The 21,727-nt window shown below is 37.2% G+C and overlaps 1 protein-coding gene across 20 annotated transcripts in view; it reads right to left on the reverse strand.

Annotated features, from left to right (window-relative positions):
* The window catches only part of RIMBP2 (RIMS binding protein 2), a 547,982-nt gene that overhangs the window by 51,935 nt on the left and 474,320 nt on the right, over positions 1-21,727 (reverse strand). For all 20 annotated transcript variants that reach the window (XM_063454348.1, XM_063454352.1, XM_063454358.1 and 17 more), the window contains 6 exons: positions 19,210-19,414; positions 10,649-10,800; positions 10,324-10,400; positions 8,143-8,252; positions 6,042-6,854; positions 1,665-1,816 (listed from right to left, as the gene is read on the reverse strand). In XM_063454348.1, the coding sequence (XP_063310418.1) occupies positions 1,665-1,816; positions 6,042-6,854; positions 8,143-8,252; positions 10,324-10,400; positions 10,649-10,800; positions 19,210-19,414 (1,509 nt within the window). The remainder of the gene's footprint in view (positions 1-1,664; positions 1,817-6,041; positions 6,855-8,142; positions 8,253-10,323; positions 10,401-10,648; positions 10,801-19,209; positions 19,415-21,727) is intronic.

Consider the following 21,727-nt stretch of genomic DNA (forward strand, 5'->3'; position numbering starts at 1 on the left):
AGAAGGTCTTGATGGTAAGGTATGTTTTTTTGCTGATGATTCTAAGATATGTAACAGGGTTGATGTTCCAGGAGGGATAAGCCAAATGGCAAATATTTAGGTAAACTAGAAAAATGGTCAGAGCTGTGGCAGCTGACATTTAATGTGGATAAATGCAAGATAATGCATCTTGGACGTAAAAACCCAAGGGCAGAGTACAGAATATTTGATAAAGTCCTAACCTCAACATTTATGGAAAGGGATTTAGGGGTAATTATTTCAGATGACTTAAAGGTAGGAAGACAATGTAATAGAGCAGCAGGAAAAGCTAGCAGAATGCTAGGGGGACGTATTATCAGTAGAAAGAGGGAAGTGCTCATGCCATTGTATAGAAAACTGGTGAGACCTCACTTGGAGTATTGTACGCAGTACTGGAGCCCATATCCCCAGAAGGATATTGATACTTTGGAGAGAGTTCAGAGAAGGGCTACTAAACTGGTTCATGGATTGCAGGATAAAACTTACCAGGAAAGGTTAAAGGATCTTAACATATATAGCTTGGAGGAAAGATGAGACAGAGGGGACATGATAGAAACATTTAAATACATAAAGGCAATCAACACAGTTAAGGAGGAGACTATATTTAAAACAAGAAAAACTACCACAACAAGAGGACATAGTCTTAAATTAGAGGGGCAAAGGTTTACAAATAATATCAGGAAGTATTACTTTACTGAGAGGGTAGTGGATGCATGGACTAGTCTTCCAGCTGAAGTGGTAGAGGTTAACACAGTGAAGGAGTTTGTGCATGCATGGGATAAGCATAAGTCTATCCTAGCTATAAGGTAAGGCCCTGGAATAAAGCAAATGAAAAAAAATTTTTATCTAACACTTTCGGTGCTGCGGGATGTGGGGAGCAAAGGTACGCTTTAGGGTTAGGAATACAGTTTTGCATTTCTAACACTATAGCGTTCCTTTAAGTACCATACACAGGATCACTTTCCAGATGGCTTTATCTAATAGGTGGATTTTATAATAACACTGCACAATTTATGCGTCACCCCAAAAAAGTAAAATGTTAAAATGTTACAATTATGATGTTCGGTTATGGCACTCCAATGCTCATTAAAGTGTAAGCTCAGCTGCCACTTCAAGGCAATCCTCTTGTAGGGGAATTCTACACTAACAATTCACCTAGCTGTTCTTTAATGATAAAGTGGTATTTTTACGAACCCCTACACAACTATTAACCCTTAATTGCACATGTATGGGGTGGAAGGCAGGATTAGAGAATCCTACGGTGAGGCCGGCTCCAAACATTGAAAACCCTGCAAAATAATTTCGATTTCCATTAGTAGCCATTCAAGTGTAACATAGTGAGTTTACACTTGAATGGCCATTGGAGTGATATTAAAAACCTCCGGTTAATTAAATGTTCATAGGAATTTTGTATAGTGTGCAGGTAACTTTTTTTTATTATATGTTTTGGTGCTGATGAGTACTATAGCCATTGCTGCAGCCCAGGAGTAGTGGAGTTTGAGTGCTTAATTTTGTATGTCTGTTATGGCAGAGTATGGAAGGCAGTTTAGGCAGTAGCATAGTGTGGTATATACATATTCTATCAGCTGATCAAACAAAACCTAGCCAATAACCAGGCCATGAATTTTCTGATTTCGGACACCTACCTTCTGCCCTCTTGCATACACAGAAAATCCAGTAACACTTGCTCCATTTGAGGTTCCAGTTGGGGACAGTACTGGTGGTTTCCATGTAACTAGTAGGGTTACCGGTGTTGGACCAGGATGTACAGCAACTTCTTCAGGTGCAATGGGAGGCCCTGTGAGAGAACTCTGATGTTCATATATTCTTATATTACTGGTACCATACTTCACGACTCTAGTTTAAAATTCCACTTTAACATATACTCTTAATGTTTTTTGTAGAAGGTAACAATAATAATAGCTTGTAATTAATCTAAAGCGGTAAGAACAAAATAAGAAAAAGAGAAAACAAGGTTTAAGGTTGTAGTAAAAAAGGGACATAGTACCAGACCTAGGTTTGTATGTTTAGCATGGTTATTCACTAAAGAGAGAATTCAAGTTGAATTCAAATTGAATTTCAAATTTAAGGTGGAAATAACTGGAACAATTCCTTACGCCCACTATGATTTTTATTCAGATACCCTGGTCTTAAATCTTAAATTCACTTGGAATGCTCAGTTTAGTTAATAACCCTGTAAGTGGGGTCCTCACAAGGAAGTTAAGAAGAAAAATAAGTCATAACGATTAAGTAGCAAAAGGCAAATCGAGGTAACCTTCTTATTCTTGCAAAATATTGCATAATTGGATAAGTCTACTTTTTAAACAATGTTTACAGTTTGTAAAGGGTTTATGTGTACAAAAACAAGGAACGTTATCTCACACTGATACAAAACATATGTTACATACATATTTTTTAATGAAAGCTCAGTAGTAGAGGTAATAAATGGTTTGTGCTTTGAGACACCACTGGGAGGAGAAGAAAAGGTTAAAAATAAATGCAAAGGCAATACATAAGAAGAAAAAAAGAAAAGCATATATCAACAAATAATATCAAAACCTGGGAGGGAATGGCAGTAAATCATTCAAAATAGTTTTTGCTTCAATTCGGATTAAGATATCACCACTTTGCCAATATTTGTTGATATCTATGCGCCATTTTCTCATACCAGTTGGTGTTGGTAAGGGACTATATAATGTTGAATTTGGTAGTCGGAGTGTATTTTCCAAAAATGTGAAATATTGCCTTGGCTAGACATGTGCAATTCGTTTCAGCCTAAATTTAAATTCGGATGAATTTTGGCAATTCAGACATTTGGATGTTTCCGAATGTCTGAATTGCTGATTTTTCGAAGTGCCGAAGTGCTGAACCGAACCGAATTGCCGAAGTGCTGAATTTCAGAAGTGCCGAACCGAACCGTCGAATTGACGTGGTCCCGAATTGCCGAATTTTGGAAGTGCTTTGGATTTCTGAAAAGTGGCAAAACAGTAGAAGGAGGGAAAATTAAGGGAATGATGACAGGAATCTAACCCTACCTCTAACCCCAACCCCAATCCTACCCCAGGTAGGGGTAGCGGTAGGTATAGGGGTAGGGTTAGGGTAATGGAATTGCCGAAGTCCAGAATTTTAGAAGTGCTGAGCCGAACCGAAGTCCTGAATTTCGGGAAGTGCCGAACCGAAGTCCCAAATTGCCAAAGTTCCGAATTTCGGAAGTGCCGAACCAGACCAAAGTGCCGAATTTCAGAAGTGCCAAACCAAATTTTTTTGCCCAAGTGCATCCTTAGTCTTGGCTGCTATAAATATATGCAATGCCATATGTTTACCTGAACCAGTTCAAGAGATTGTAAATATATGTATTAGATAATAATCTGGATTCATTGCCAATTGAATCATAGCCAATTGTTGGATAAGGGTTTGACTATCAAGCCAAAACTCTGTTAGATTTGGCCAAGATGAGAAAATGTGAAGAAATGAGTCTACTGCTGCCCAACATCTTCAGTAATGTGACGAAGAGCTTGGAAAAATGTGGTCCAGGTGTTGAAGTACCATACAACATTGCATCATAAGCTTACAGTTAGTCTTCCATTGGTTCAAACCAGAGATCTAAAACTTTAGCTGCCCAGATGTTGATGGCCTACAACTTTCAAAATGTGTTTAATGCAAAAGTTGGCCAGAGAATCACGAGAGTTCTTGTTCAGTAACATTTTCTCCATCTTTTCCCTTTGTCTTAGTCACTTTTAACCCCTTAAGGACACATGACATGTGTGACATGTCATGATTCCCTTTTATTCCAGAAGTTTGGTCCTTAATGGGGTTAATCAATCTTTTTTTTTTCCCCATGAATCATCTCATTTTTTCGGCATCATGGGAGGAACTCCTAATTATGCATCAAAAGAACATGTGCACAAATTGTTTGCTTTGTCCAAATCCTGGATTTCTGAATCGCCACATAGACTAATTAGTTTATGTGGAGATTTAGAAATCAAGGATTTGGACAATCACCCAATCAGCCCAAATTCTGACAAGTTGCAGGTTGTAACAAAACTAATCTGCAAATCTAAAAAATAAAAATACTTCATATTTGCAATCTCTAGCATTGTTAACAGAGACCTGCAATTCTGTCATTCTAAGCAATTTGAATTATCGGCCCAATGACCACCAATGCAGCCACATGAAGAGGTCTTAAATAAAGCAAAAAAAAAAAGCAAAAAAAAAAAAGGAACACTCTGAAAGCTGTAACAAGCACATTGACTATTCTTAAGAAATAGTATTTCACATGTTGAGCTCTTCCATCCTATGTCTTACTTGGCAAAGAAGGTTGTGAATATCTCAATTAAACAAGCAAAGCTGTGGGTTATTCCCAGAAAACGATTTCAATGCCTAATTGAAGAAAAACATCCATGAATCAATTACAGAGACTAGAAAAGGTGCCAAATAATCAAACCCAATCAGACTTGGAAAAGTCGCAATCTAGACTAGACGTCAAATCTGCCAGACTAACAAATCCGATGTGGATCCAAAACATTAGCTATACAAAGTTGATAAATTGTAATAACTGCACTTAACAAGTCTAATAATGTCACATCCAAATGTATTATCCATTCTTCTAGACTTGACAGACTGGCAAAATAAACTTATCTGAAACAGCAACCGAAAATAATAACCCAAGCAAAACATACAGACACTATGCTCCAGACTTGCATAGCTATTTCAAAGTGTCATCAAAACGTTGCCTTAGCTTTGTGGAACTAAATGCATTTAGACAGCCAAAAAAGAAGGAAATGTATCATTTTGCTACATTATGTCATCATTGGCCCCTCAAAATAATAATAGTGTGATCAGATGGTAATTATTTGCATTCTAAGTGCAAACTGTGCAGCAATTGAACATGATCAGAAGACCCTATTAATCATTGAGTTTTGGTAGTCATAACACGAAATACCTGAACTTTAATGTGAGTAAAAAATGGAACATATATTTCCATAAATAGCCAATACACATTTGTTTAAAGCCATCTTAAGCCGAGTCCATAAGGACATCAATTTCAAGGTTTAACAAAGATTTGAGTGTCTGGTCATGTAAGCTAGTCTTATTTGTAGAATTCACTTTCTGTCCCCCAGTGGGAACTCTGAAATGAGGTGGACAAAAGCAGAAGGTATTAGGTCTGTGCCAACCTAGTTCTCTTCCACGCCCATTTTTAAAGGAAGCTCTATTGCTTTGGGCTAAGACGAACCTCCCAACATTTCATATATACAAAGATCAACTCTTTAATTTTAGGGGTGTGACTGGGGGTGTGGCTGTTCAGAGATTTTAGGCGACTTACTAATAACAATGTATGCAATTAAAATGCAATTTAGAACAGTAACAACGTAACATATTTACACAGACTGATTTCTAAACACATTTATTGTAGTGTAAAGACACATTACTGTGTGTATTATTGCTGTGGAATTCTGTTATACACATCAAGAACGTGGAACTCCTAAAAAAAAAAGAAGGGCAGAGGGATTTGAGACCAAAATAGCAATGTCACTCCTAAATAAGGACATTTGGGAGCTATGAGCTAAGGGCGCAAGTATATCATGTGATTTTATTCGACTCACATTTAATATATTTCATTGACAAGATAATAAAATGCATCAGAACACGTTTTTGTTTTTTAAAGTGGCTTCATTACATAGGTTCTCTGCACCATAATATCGCCTATTTTAAACTGCCTAAACATTTATATACGCTATATAAAATTGGAGAAAAATATATCTAAGATTTTGCTTGGATTGCATTCTGGATCAAACAGATCGAGCAATCATTTTGTCTTCCCTGTATATTGGACTGCTGGAAGCTAATCCGTTTAATGGCAGAAACTGCAGTTTCTGATTGGTTTATCCTAATAATAATACTAATGCTTCACAGCAATTATTTTCATCATTTGTTATTTTTGCTGGAATAGTGAAATTGATTTTGTTGTAATTTCTGTAAACTCTGGGATTTGTTTGTAGATATGAATGCATAAATATATATACCTGATGGCTGGGTGGAGAACTCTGCATAGGCTTCTTTCCTCTCTCGCTGCTCTAAAGGTAGTTGCCATGGCATCTGGTGAGGTTTTGCAAGAAGCTTAATCTTGAAGGTCATGTTGGGCTTTAAATTGAAAAATTGGTACTTATAACATGCAGCTTTCACAATATCAAATTCGTCATCATTGAGGAATATGACATGGTTGTAATTGCTGTTGCTTGGAAGCCAACTCAGTTCAGCAGATATTGGAGTGATATTGTCTACCTTTAGATGAGAAGGAGCTACAATGACATCCTTTCCAACTAACAAAGTGCACTGTAGCTCATCAGAGTTACCCCGGTTCGTAACAGTCTGGATCGATATGCGATATGTAACTGTGGCAAGGTCCAATTTCTCAATTAGACTTTTGGTTCTGCTTTCGAAACTCAGGGTTGCACGGACTTCTTTTCCCACCAACACATTATAGCTGTGGATTGTACCCCAGCCTGGTGGCACTATTGGTGGCTCCCAGCCCACAATAACACTTTTGGCGAGTTGTTTGATTAGGGTTATTTTCCGAGGATAAGGCACAATGTCTTCTCCAATCTCATCAATGTTAACGTCCATGGTCCCTGTGCCATTGTTTAACACACTGGACTCTATGTGAATGGGTGGGGTTATTTCCAGCTTGTGTTCTCCTTGAAGTAGAGGTGCGTGGTTGAGGAAATTCTCTTCTTGCTCACTGGTCAAGGTGCCACTGGACACATGAAATTCATCATTTTGCACAAAATCCACAAAATTCGATGGAACCAGTCCTCTTTGTCCATCTAAAAGTTCTCCTGTGGAGAAAGAAAATATATGACTATGCATTTTTTTTTAACACCTCTACAAATGTATTCTTAGTCACCATCTAAAAAGATGCAGTCTTTCCTGTGCCACTATTTAAATAAATAGTAACAATCATAAAAAAAAAGACTTTATGAACTGGAAAGTTAATTTTAAAACTGTATCAGATTAAGTGGGAAAAAAGATAGAATTAAAGAAAAGCAAACAGTGCAATCAAATACACTGTACTGTACACAAATATACTTGTTTATACAGTATCGCAATTTTATAGCTATTGTTAATAATTCTCAAAAAACAATGAATCTACGTATACAGATGACAAAAAAAAATAATAAAATAAAATAAAAAATTGCTCTTCTTTCTTTCTGTGAATTATAAAATAACCAAAAATTAAAATTAAATCTCAACCTTAAAATAAGCATTATAGTTATTACGGTTTGTGGTAATGATCAAAAAAATGTGTTCCTATTGCATAATTAATACAAATTCTAAAGCCAATGTACTTTCTATGGCCAGATGGTTTCACTATCAAAATGCAAGAATTGAATTAAAACAAAAATATACTTGATCAGCTTAGAGAAGAGTTTATTTTTACTTACCCCAGTAAAAACAATGAAAACTTTTTTCTTGGTTGAAGTGCACAATAGGCTATAAAAAAATGTTTACATCTGCAACACTTCTGGATGATCAGTCAGCATGTTTCCGAGGAGCTCTGAGAGCTAATGCATGTAGAGCAGGGGTGGGCAATCTGCGGCCCTCCAGATGTTTTGGACTACATCTCTCATAATGCTCTTGGGGCCATAATGCTAGCAAAGCAACAAGGGAGATGTAGTCCAAAACATCTGGAGGGCTGCAGATTGCCCACCCCTGATGTAGAGCATCATTCTCACCAAACCAATTTGGTGTACTTTATTTTGGAATTGCTTAGTATTGATTGATATTGAAATTAATATCACACTTTGTGTGAAATTTGTTGTATGGGAGTCACATTTTAAAATCCTGCACATGTGTATTTAATACTAAGATATTGTTTGTGTTTAAATGTCATTTTAACAGTGGGAGGATGCAGGTGAAGCTAGGGTTAATTTACGAAATGTTGCATCATATTTGTCCATTACATTATTATTCGTTGATCAATTCAATATAAGTGTTTACATGGCAAATGTAATAACAGTTTGGTTGACTGACGTAATGTGCCCTAGTTCAAGATATTGAAGGCGCTTAGCAATGCTTGTGCTGTCTCACTACATTTGGCAAATGCCTTGTTGAGTCAATAATTACCTTCGAAAAAGCCATCCTCATCCATATCTCCATAGACATAGAGGTATTTTCCCGCCACCAGGGGAAGCTCTGCTTCAGGATTTTCATTTGGTCCATCAAAAGGATTATAACTAGAAATATAGGACAGTAAAATGATTATTCAGCTAGATTCAAACAGTTTTGCATTTTCTTTTGATTTCTCATGATGAGACTTTTGTTGATCTATTTCCCTTCTCTCTCTACGTTCGGTGAACTCCCCCTCATTGCTATGTTTGCCATAACCAGTATAATGTGGCATAAATTAATGGCTTTCTGTATATTTATTACTTTTGAAACTCAACTCGAAACAAATATTTGTAAAAAAATAAATTTAAAAAATCTTTAATGGACTTTATGGATTTAGTAGTTGTTCTACAAAGCTGAAGCTCACTGGAGATTGTAACATAAGCAACTTGCTTGTGTAAATAAGAATCTCCGAATTTTAGCTTAGCAGGGATTCCTCGGCTTTAAACTGTCGGATCACAGTACTGTCATGTTCACATTAGAAATGGCTTTCTACTTCTCTCATGATTATTCCCGATCTTGGCAAGTCAAACAGGATTTGTGGCAATATCACAGCAGAGGGGTTTTCTTTTTCTTGGCTGCACAGTTCAACCAGCATACGACATGTCTGAAACCCTTATTCATGTATATAAAAACATCAGGCTAAGCATTAAATTACATCACAGTTTTTCATATTTGGGCTAAGCAAGCAGAACAGCTTTTTCCCCAATCACTGTAGACAAAAGTAGAGTTTTGTTTTGGAATGAGCCAGCCTTTACCAGGGGACAAACCAGAGTAGACTGCCCTGAGTGTGTGTATGAGACTATGACTATTTACCTGTTTGTGTGCCTGCCTGTGTGTCTGTCTGTGTGACTGCCTGCCTGTGTGTGTGACTGCCTTCCTGTTTGTGTGACTGTCTGAGTCACTGCCTGCCTGTGTGTGTGTGTGTGTGTGTGTGTGTGTGTCTGTCTGTGTGACTGCCTGCCTATGTGTGTGTGACTGCCTGCCTGTGTGTGTGTGTGTGTGTGTGTGTGTGTGTGTGACTGTCTGCCTGCGTGCATGTGTAGGACTGTGCCTGCCTGTGTGTGAGTGACTGTCTGCCTGCATACAAGTAGTCACAGCAATCTAAGAGCAGCTCATCAACTTGAGATAATTGGCTACCGGGGGAGTCAGAGGATACATTATCTCCAAGTAAACCTAAACAATATAATATGTAAAATATTATTCATAGAATTGATATCCTTGTTTATTTCTTTGTCAATACATGGTGATGGGATACTCAGGTGTGCGAGTGCTGTTTTCTATGGTGCATTCTGCAATTTTACTTCTAGTAGTAATACAGAATAGAATAAATGAAAGCTAAAAAGTAATTACTTGCAATTTGGATGCCTGTGGGAGAAGGTAACAGTACTTACCATGTGGAAGTGGAATGCTGTTTCCTACCGACAATCTCCCATAATATTTTCAGAATGTATGATGCTTCCTCTCCAGATATTATTTGGTTCTTATTACACCTCTACTCTTTCCTGCTCTACATTAAATCCTGCCAAGTATAGCCTGCACCAAGAACTAAATCTATCACTTCCCATATATAGGTAACTTCTGTATTTTTAAAGCTAGAAAATGGACTTCTTGTGGTGACACACAAAATTCCACATGGAATTTATTGCAATGTATAATAACACCAATATAAAGTAAAGTAGTAAAAGTGCTAACAGTAAGTTTTACTACATGAAAAAAAGGGACCGGAGCAGATGAAAGATAAAATAGCTGGACACATTTTGTCTCAAAGAAGAGGTTTCTATGACAGCTCAATAGCCGAAAACGGACCCCTACCCATAATGCCCACCCCTGCTGTATGCATATAGTATGGAGGACTTTACCCACCATGTCTTCCAGGACCATTAACTGTTAGAAATATTATGTAAGCACATACTGTACATTTATAGGACTAATGTAGAGAAGTCACATATAATTTTAACAGTGACATTCTTACTCTAAAAGGGTTTATGCTGGTTCAAACCAAAACCTTATAATGGAATATTCCTCCACCCACTATCTAACTCAGTAGAATATATATCAGCATATGTTTCCTTATGTTGTAAGGATGCTCTTATCTCCTGAGGTGTGTTATATATAAAAAAGGGTATATTGTGTTACCTGTACCGTGCAATACAAAGGTGGACTTTCCCAGAGTATCTTTGCTTTGAGGTATTAGTATTCTGTTCATTATCCATCTGAAACATACAAACATTAGACAAGCTATAAACATAAAACCATTGTTATTATTGGTGTTTATATAGCGCCAACATATCCTGCAACAATTTACAATTATAGAAAGGGGATATATGACAACAAGTAGATGACATACAAGCATGCTCATATATATATTTCCAATTATAAAATGTATTTACAAAAGTCAAGTTTGGCCTTAGACTCCTTAGTTTGAATGCCATTTTTGACACACATAATTGACCAAACTTACATCGGACTCAAATCTGCGTCTCGGGCTGCCAGACCGTGATCTTGAGAGGAAAGTGGGTTTGACACACAGCTGCTCTGGCTTGTCGCCTGTTATCTGAAGTGGGCGTATAAACTCTGTAATCACCGATCTTGTACCGGATGGACTGTCATGCCCTGTGAGAAACAAAGATACCTTTTTTTTTTAAACAAAAAAAGAGCCAAAAAGTCAAGACTGAAAATGAAAAATGTTGGAAATAAAACACACAGTTCTGCTGGTTACATTATGTAGTGCTAGACTACTCCTCCAGGGGGAGCACTACTGTATCTTATGAGTGGTAAGTAATATTTTATGGGGGGGATATATTCTATATATTCTATATATTTATTTGCACGCTCTTGAATTTTATTATTTTTTTGTAGATTTCTCATATAAAGGAGCAGTTTAAAAATAGCACAAGTATATACTAACAAGTTGTTTTGTGCACCATGCAATGTTTGGAAATAATGTTTCAGAGCACTTTTGATATTGGATCTGCACTAAGACACATTATTAGAAGGAATGATGGTGTATTATTAATATCACTTTAATATGAGTACCTTATTAGCACCAGTTTTATACATATTTTAGACTGCTAAACTAATTAGATTTTTTTTTTTCTCCTTCTAACTTTATGTTTTACCCCAAATGCATTCCGTAACATAAAATCCAGTCCAAAAACAAAACAGTTCTTAAGCAGTCATTGGCTTGTACCTCCAATAATGCAAAGGCAGCAAGTTACCAGCCACAATTTATTTCTGAGGATAATGGGATTTGTAGTTCAACAGTTAGACAGAGGAATTTGGAATTAAATGAAAATGATAAATATGATGAACAAACAAAATTCTTCCTTACTCTATAACTGTTTAATCATTATTTTTACCAGGAGAAATGTCTATACAAGATGTTGCAATCAACAATGCAGAATGTTATCTGGTCCAGTTTAAAGAAACATAGCACAGTACTTGATCAGATTTTCATAAACATAAAAACTTTGCAGTTTGGACTCATTCCATAGAGGGACACATAATTTAAAGGGACGCTCTAAAGTTAAAAAAAAAAACCCCAAAAAACCTTACCTTAATGAAGCAGTTTTGGTATATAGATAATCCTCCTGCAGTCTTACTGCTCGATTTAGGAGTTAAATAACTTTGTTTATGCTGCTCTAGCCACATTTACCATGGCTGAGACTCACACAGCCTCCCTCTACACACTTCCTGAAAATGAGTCTAAATATTCTAGTTTCCCTTATTTGCACAGTGTGTTTAGACACTTTCTTATCTCATTCTAGACACGTTCTTATTTCATGCCCTGTCAATAGCCTGCTAGAGACCGTAGAGCCCTCCTGTTTGTGATTAAAGTTCACTTGACAGAGCAGGAAAAATCTTCTAAGTAAACACACTGTGCTGAAAGAGCTGATTGAAAATGAAACCATTCCTTCAGACTCGGTGAATTACAGCCAAAGGGAGGTGTGGCTAGTGCTGCATAAAAAGGAACAAAAGTGATATAACTCCTAAATGGCAGATAATTGAGCAGTGAGACTATAGAGGCAAGATATTTATAAACCAACACAGTTAAGCTTAGCTTAGAGTATCCTATAAGGTGAGAAAATATAATTGTATATTTCTCTAAATATTTTTAAGAGGTTTCTTTGGATAGGTACGTGATGGCTAGACCTAGAGCTTTCACCCTTTCATAAAAGAAAAAAAATGGGTAACTTCTATTTAAATTTTACGAGTTTATTTGTACTGAAGCAGAATGACACTAATTTTGTGGTTAAAAGAATATCCACACTATTAACGCACCTCCAATGGAGCTAGGAAATATAGAGGGAATACTTATATTAGACCTAAAGTGATTAATAACTTGAAAGTTAATATCCAATTCCCAATCTTAATTCTAATTCCTATCTGAATTTGAGTACTATATATTACTAGAGGTTGAGCTTCTGTATCACCTTCTGTCATTTTAAAATAAGTGATGGCACTTGCCAATATCCGTTGCACAAGAACATATATTCTCTAAAAATGTAAACTATAAAAAGTGAAAATCTTTGAAAAATGTTAGGATTTGAAATGTGCTCAATTCACAAATTATATGTTATTTGATATAACAAATAGTAGCCTGAAGAATTGTGCAAGCTTAGGATTTTGCCTGAAGGGGGCAATAGCAAGCAGTTGTTAGAAGTAAAAAAAGTTTCAGTTGTAAGTCTGCATGGAAGAATAGAAGTGGAGGAGGTGCATGAAGAAAGTGAAAAACGGAATGCCGCTCACACGGCTGTGCACCTCTTTGCTTATTCTAGGTCTGAGGCATTGTTTCTTAACTACACAAATACATCTCATTATATATTGTAGCATGCCAAATACTGGAATAATATATTCAGGTATTGTGTGCATTTTTTTTTTGTAGCTGTGAAGGCTTGTATTGCCCAGCCTAAACACTGGGTTTACAAGGCACGTCCCTTAATCAGTGATATGTAATTAAAACGGTTTGTTTCCTGGATCCACTTAGAGGGACACTATATGCACCAAAATAACATTATCTTAATGAAGGAGTTAAATTCATAGATCATGCCCCTGCACTCTCACTGCTCAATTATTTGCCATGTGTGAGTTAATTCACTTTTGTTTATGTTTATGCAGCCCCAACGACACCTCCGTTGGCTGTGGCTTTCAACCAGATGTTAACTTTTCTTAGAAGTTTTTATTTCCTGATATGTAAATTGATATTTAATCAAACACAGAAGGCTCTTGCAGGGTCTAGAAGGTTATTAAGAGATAAGAAATTCTAAATTAAACAAAATGTGCGTTAAACAAAGTTTAAACAGGAAGTGTCTAGGAACCCTGTGTGAGTCACATGCAGAGAGGCATAACTAGAGCTGCATAAACAAAGTGATGTTACTCCTAAATGGCAGAGAATTTCACAGTAAGGCTGCAGGGAAATGATGTATACACCAAAATTACCTCATTAAGCTAAAGTTGTTTTTAATGTCTCTTTAAAGTTATTTTGTATTCTCAATCCATATGTCGGAAACAAATATTGGGTCCCCCCATAGCATTGGAGAACAGACACATAATATTCATCCTAGTGAACTTCCAACAAATTAGTTATGAATGGATCAATGAGCTTACTTTACATTTTTAGAATGGATCACCAAGCTAAAGCCATGTACGCTATTAGTGACACTGACAAAAAAGGTTAAAACCACAACTCTAGGAAGGGCTATGATGAAATAATAGATTTGGTCTGGCTAACACCATAGTGTCCATTATATGGACTGAGAGACATTCCATTAGAGTTAGCATTTGTGTACAGAGGCCAGAACATAAATAATCAAATCATACACAGTGTCTATGTATTATGAATATAAATCATTTCTAATCTTCTGGATTTCCTAATTAATAATGCACCTCATTTAATAACAACAAATTCATCAGAAACCTCTCAGCAGCTATCTTTCTGTACCTTCAACAATCGTTAATTAAGAACTCAAAAAGAAAGTGCCAGACAAAAGCAATGATTAACGTGCTAGATTACACTTCTTGCCATATGATGTCTGCAAAGCTACAAGAATTTGTCCCTCGCTCCTGCGTATGAGACTAAACAGAACATCTTTAACATACTAAATAGGGTATTGTCTTCTAAAATACCTTGTCCCAAAGAGTACCCCTACAGTCTCTGTTCCATAAGCTGCATAGAAACACAGAAGGCTAGTCTGCAAGCACACACCCGCAGTAGGAAAATCTTTAGAAGTACGTCTAGCCATTTTTAAGAAATACAATCCTGGATACAGTGATTATATATTTTTTTCCATTTCTTGTTATAAGATGTGTTTACTTGTATTTTCTTTAACGCCTGCCTGATTTAATTTGCGCTTTCTCAAATATTTTGATTATTCAAATTAGAAAAAAATTGTACTAAATAAGAAAAATAAGAATCTAGTTGGGACTTTTGAATATGCTGTAAATGGTAGCATGTGACTTAAGCAAAAACATTGCTGACCTATAAGTCAGCATCTTTATGTAAAAATATCACCCTTGTGTCATCTGCTTCCTACAGCAGGGTCATCCAAAAGGTAGATCATCAACTGTTACAGCACTGAACCTGACTGGGAGCTTCCCGAGCCATAAAGCATCAAAGCATCATGAGATTTGCAATTCTGCAACAGCTGGGTATCAACTTCTTGGTCACCCCTTGTCCACAGGTTATTTACAGTTAACACTGTGTCAAAAGTCAACAAATAAAAATGTAATTTTCTATACATTGAAAGTAATAAATATTTTTTCTCTTGTTTTATGTCACCCTAAAGGGAATTCTAATGATCATTCTTTAATAAGTACTGAGGACATGACAATATTAGCAAAATATTCATCTGTGAACTCCGATACTTTGGATTTTACCTTGCGTTTTTCAGATGCCTCACCTTAGGATACTCTATACTGATGTTTATATACTCCAGATGTTTTGGACTGCACCTCCCATGATGCTTTACCAGCATTACGTGTGTAAGAGCATTATGTGGGATGTAGTCCACAACATCTGGAGTGCCAAAGGTTGCCTATCCCTGCTCTATAACATAATGTTTCCTGATCTCAGTTTTACAGTAACTAAAAATTACTTTTTTATGTTGAATGTCAAATGAAAACCAACATTTGTTTTTTGTAACAATTGTCTAGAAATTTCCTTAAAAACATCTGGCCCAGTTTGAAGTACATAAAAAGGGATGACGTGGGCTAACTACGCAGGGTACTTCTTTGTAAAAGTGGTTTATTTTAATGTGTTTTTGTTATTGGTGGGAATTCTTTAGTTAGCCTTGTGATGAAGTTCAATATAATGTATTGTTTTTTGTTTGTTTTGTTTTTAAATGTTTGATCCTTACGTCCATTCATCGTGTGATACTGTGCTTCTCACAAACCTTTTCTCTCCCATTCCTTTACTGCTTATACTGTGACACTGTGCAATTCTCAGCCTCTCCCTATGGTACCCACCATCTTTGCTAATATAAGAGAGTAAAAGAGAAAGGAGAGAACAAACTCTCATAATAATATAATAAATATTAATTTTCACACTATAAAATAATACATTTATAGAAACTATAATAAATATGTACATTATAGACATACAATAAAGGTGTTTTGTCAAACAGTCTCTACATTATAAATAAGGTACAGCATTGTATTAATTAGTAGATCAACATTGTGAGAGTATGCATTCAATGGACTAGACGCTCTTTGATATTTGGTTTTCATTAAATTAGTTAATTACGTCTGTTGTATATTAAGTGTGTGTTACTAAAACTTAAAAAGACCAGTCTATATGCACCATAACCATTACAGCCTGTTCCAGTGGTTATGGTACTCTGAGGCCATATGTGCCGTTCCTATGGCCTGTATAAAATTGTTTTCAGGTGGTTTGACTAAAATCAGTGATCCCCAAGGCACCTGGAGATAGCACCAGATTGTTGTATTGCCAATGTGGAATTTACATTTCTGTATTAGCAAAAACAATCTAGTTCATATTTGTATTATAGTATATAGTATCAGTAGATATTCTCAGTCTATTGTAGCTGTTCAAATATGAACAAAATTGCCAGAGGATACCCTGATGTTGGTCAAACTTATCCAAAGCAGCTTGGTGCAGAAGCAGGGGATGGTGTCTGTATCCCAAAACCATAACCACATAAAGGTTTAAATTATTATTAGTAAGTCATCTAAAATTTCCCTGGGCACATCCCCACTCACACCACTAAAATTGAAGTTCCCCCTCTTTGTCCACTTGAAATGTTATCAGGCTTATACTGCCTTGTTTGTGATCATAGTATAAAAACGCCTGAACTTTTTGTTTGCAAACTTTAGATTTTAGAGGGCGTTGAAAACCATCGCAACGACTTAGTCTTCAAGGCTTCAATCAATTCTTTATTTTGTATTGATCGAATGCGAAGTTACAGCAGAACACTCAACACTTCAATAACCATTGTTTACTGCAAACCTTAATGCTTTGATAATCACAAAGAGCAGGTACGCTTAGTACACGCATTATAGAACATGACACTGATGTCTACAGAATGTTCTTTGCTTTGATCAATGAAATTATTCTGAAAGATTGGTTGTGTGCTCCTCGGAACATAGAGGAGATTCCATGCATATGACTTGTAATGCAGTTTGAGAAGAGGCAATCAGCATTGACCATGAAACTCTAATAAGCAAGATGTGTTTGAATGAGACACAATTTGTTTTCACATTCTCATGAAACAAAATGTGTTTACACCACAGCCTGCAAGAGAAGCATGACAGACAGTAAGTGAGTGAGGAGAACTGGAATGTTATCTATCTGGAAGCCATACTTGAATAACTATAACTAGGGAACTTCTGTAATCGTCCTTTTTACTTTATAACAAATGTTATTTTATCAAATACCTTTCCCACTGATTATACATCTCTTTATCCAATGTTGCTTGCCACCATTTTCACGTGGAATAGAAAGGGACAGTATGCAGGGCTGTTTCAAGGATTTCTGCCGCCCTAGGCAAAGATCCATTTTGCCGCCCCCTCATGTCACTCACTCACTAACAGACACACACTGGCAGACACACACATACTCACTGACAGACATACAGTCACTCACTCACAGACACACACACATACTTACTGACAGACATACACTCACTGACACACAGACATACACTCACTCACTGACAGACACACAGAAACTCACTGACAGGCACACACAGAAAGTCACTGACACACACTGACAGACATACACAGACACTCACTGGCAGACATTCACTCACTCACTGACAGACACACACACACACAAATACACTCACTGACAGACATACACTCACTCAATGACAGACACACACATACACTCACTGACAGACACACACACTCACTGACAGACATACACTCACTCACTGACACACACAAATACACTCACTGACAGACATACACTCACTCACTGACACACACACACTCATATACACACACACACTCACTCACTGACACACAGACATTCACTTACATACTCACTCACTGACAGACACACACACAAATACACTCACTGACAGACATACACTCACTCACTGACAGACACACACACACACACTCACTGACAGACACACACTCACATACACTCACTGACATACACACACTCACTGACATACACACACAGATACACACACACTCACTGACAGACACACACACATACACACACACTCACACACTCACTGACAGCCAAACACTCAAACACTCACCTCTCTGGGGTCCAGTGTGAGGCAGCTCCTCACTCCTTCTGCCCATTTTTTAGTAAGCCGGGGCCAGAATTACGTCATATTCCGGCTCCCGGCATCACAGAGGGCGCGCGAGGGATTGAGAGGCTTAAAAAAGAGCCTCCCTTGCTGCCTGGTTTCTCCTTCGTCCTCTGCTCCGCACGGTCACTGGCATTTTTTGACTGAGCTGGAAACTGCCATCAAGGTAAGCAGGTGCCTGCTCTGCCTTATCTAGCACAGCTTCTGAGGCACCCAGAGGTGGCCAGATGGCCATCTCCTGGCTACCCTGTGACAGGGCTCCTCTCAGCGCCCCCACCTTCGGGCGCCTTGAGGATCGGCCCAGCCCTGGCAGCAGCTCAAGAGTCTGTGTGTCTGTCAGTGAGTGAGTGAATGTATGTCAGTGAGTGTCAGTGTGTGAGTGAGTCTGTGTGTGTGTGTCTGTCAATGTGTTTGTGTGTCAGTCAGTGAGTGAGTGTAAGTCAGTCAGTGAGTTTGTGTGTGTGTCAGTGAGTGAGTGTATGTCTGTCTGTCAGTGAGTGTGTGTGTCTGCCAGTGTCTGTCTGTCAGTGAGTAAGTGACACGAGGGGGCGGCAAAATGGATCTTTGCCTAGGGCGGCAGAAATCTTTGCACTGGCCCTAGTGTAGATATAAGTACATACTCTACATACACAAACTAATGTTAATTCTTTCGTTAAATTCCCAATTAGAGTGTGTTTCAATCTATTAATATACAATTATAAGAGTCATAAACTGATCATTAATAATTTGCAATGGATAAAATGCTTTAGAGATTGAATACAAATTTGAGAGGTTATAGCACTCACGTGGAGCATTGTTTAATGTCCCATCTGAAGTATCACTAGAACCCAATTAGACTGTAAGGGTTATTTACTAAAGTGAGACTTCAACTTGAACTTCAAATATGAAACCAACCTGGAAACATTCTGGAAACACCAGTCAGCTATCCTTAAGTTTGACTACTCTGGCCCTAAATTTGAACCTCACGTTGAATTCTCACTTTAGTGAATAACCCCGTGTATGTTCTTTAATTGTAGGAATGACTCAAGTTTTCATTTTTCTGAGGTAGGTAAAATGAGTATTGCTCACCTGGGTAATATCAGAAACCCATGAAGTTTATGAACATCATAAAAAGTTGGGATTATTATTCATCAACAAATCCTTTAAGTAGTAATCTTACATTTTCCAGCAGCTTGCCGTTCTTTAAATTTAGAGCATTAGTTTTATTTTATATAGACACAACAGATCTGCTCTCACTCACCTTTACCAAGGGAGGTGGCTATTCCATTCATTAACTGGGTGAGAGTTTTATTGGGTGAGCCAGGAACATCAGAAGAACCAATTGTGTTGCTGCTCAACAAGTCAATCTTGCCAGCTTGCTGACGGAACTTTTCCAATTCCCGGGAAAGGAGATTAAACTGCTCACTCTGTGTCCGGCATTTCTCTTCCAACTCCCGAACTTTAGCCTAAAAATATGTAAATGTTTCAGCTGGATGAATTACTTTTTTTTTTCTGCCAAATTTTCTTGCTAATTAATTATAATTAAGATTAGTAATTGAATGTATTTTAAGGTCATTCAAGAAGGAAGATAAGAAGAGAAAATATAGAAAAATGCATTAAGCAGGTGTATCTAGATAAAGAAGGAAATATAAGAAACCTGCAACATCCTTAAATAAATAAAATGATTGCTCAAAATATATAAAGATGATGTATTGCAACAAAACAATTATAATTTAAAAAATTGCACCATACACTGATCAGCCACAACATTTAACCCCTTAAGGACACAACTTGTGAAATAAAAGGGAATCATTATGGAATATTTCCATCATGTGTCCTTAATGGGTTAAACCACCTGTCTAATATTATGTAGGTTCCACTTGTGCTGCCAAACAGCAATGATGCATTGCTCGACAAGGACTCTGAACGTGTCAAGTTGTATCTGGCACCAAAACATAAGCAGCAGATCCATAAGCAGCAGATCCAGATCCAAGTCCTGCAAGTTATGAGGTTGGTCCAGCACCATTCCACAGTTGCTCAATCCGATAGAGATCTGGTGAATTTGGAGGCCAAGGCTACACCTTCAGCTCTTTGTCACATTCCTCAAACCACTCCTGAACATTTTTTGCAGTGTGGCAGAGTGCATTATCCTGCCACCAGGGAACACCATTGCCATTAAGGGGTGTACAAGGTCTGCAACAATCTCTAGGTGGGTAGGTGGTACGTGTCAAAGTAATATGCACATGAATGCCAGGACTCAAGGTTTCCCAGCACAACAGCTGGCCTGCTTTCTTCCCACAGTGCATTATGTTCCATTTCTTCCCCAGGTAAACAACGCACATGTACCCGGCAATTCTCCTGATCTAAAAGAAAGTCATTCATCAGATCAGTTAACATTCTTCAATTGCTCCATGGCCCAAATTAGGTACTCACGCCCCAATTGAAGGCATTTTTAGCAGTAGACAGGAGTCATTATGGGCACTCTGAACAAACTGCATCTACACAGCCCCATACATAGCAAATTAAGATGCTCTATGTGTTCTGACACCTTTCTATCATGACCAGTATTAATTTTTTCAGCAATTTGAGCTACAGTAGATCATCTGTGTGATTGGACCAGGCGAGCTAGCCTTCGCTCCCCACATGCATCAATGAGCCTTGGGTGCCTATGACCCTGATGACTGTTCACTGGTTGTACCACTTTGCCATTTTGGAGATGCTCTGACCCAATTGTCTAGCCATCACTATTAAGCCCTTGTTAAAGTCACTCAAATATTTTTGCTTGCCCATTTTTCCTGCTTTCAACACATGCAATTCAAGAACTGACTGTTCACTTGCTGCCTAATATATCCCACCCCTCTACAGGTGCCACTGTAACCAATGTCATTCAATTTACCTATCAGTGGTTTTAATGTTGTTGTTGTTGATCAGTGTACGTGTGTTAAACAGTCATCTAAATTGTCTCTTTTATTTGAATAATATTGAAGTATTACTTCATAGAGTTATGGAAACGGTGTAGTAAATGCATTGTATATTTGACTGCAAGCTGTGCTTCCATGCAAAAATATATAATTATATATTAAACTGGAAATTTGTAAATGTGTGCACATTATTCATATATAACGTGAAATGCTTTTGACTATGCTGGCATGATAACGAGAGAAACCTGAATTGCATGACACATATTTGGAGACAGACAGCATTATGACTTCTATTGGTGTCTAAATATACACCTTACTTTGCGAGGACATTCTCCCTTACCATAATAAACTTAAGACACATTACACATATAGGTCCTGCTGGAAATATACAAGGGCTTCACATAAATACCATTTCTATTTATTTAGAAGTAGATATTTAAAGCACACAAATAGTCTACCCATCATACACTCATGCAAAAGTAACAAACAAATTGGCAAGCTGGGAAAGAACCACATCTACATAGCCCTATCATATCGAGCAATCACGGATGTTTAGACTTTGCAAGATGTTCTACAAACAATAACAAATGTTTAATAAGGGTTGTATATCAGGGTTATCTACAATACCCACACACTTTGCACTGCATAGATATTTTAATAAATAAAAAAAAATGAAAAACACAACAAAAGAAAACCCATTTACTTAAGACACATTTAACTAATACAAATAGAGCCATTTGCTTTAACAAAACTAATGTTTTACAAAATCTCCAACAAACATTTTTGACACAGATAAAACCTTTGATATTGAAAAGAAGGTTTGAATTCAGGTAACCACTTCATTCACTTAAACAGCAA

Source organism: Pelobates fuscus, chromosome 5 (genome assembly GCF_036172605.1).
Source record: "Pelobates fuscus isolate aPelFus1 chromosome 5, aPelFus1.pri, whole genome shotgun sequence".
Lineage (NCBI taxonomy): Eukaryota > Metazoa > Chordata > Amphibia > Anura > Pelobatidae > Pelobates > Pelobates fuscus.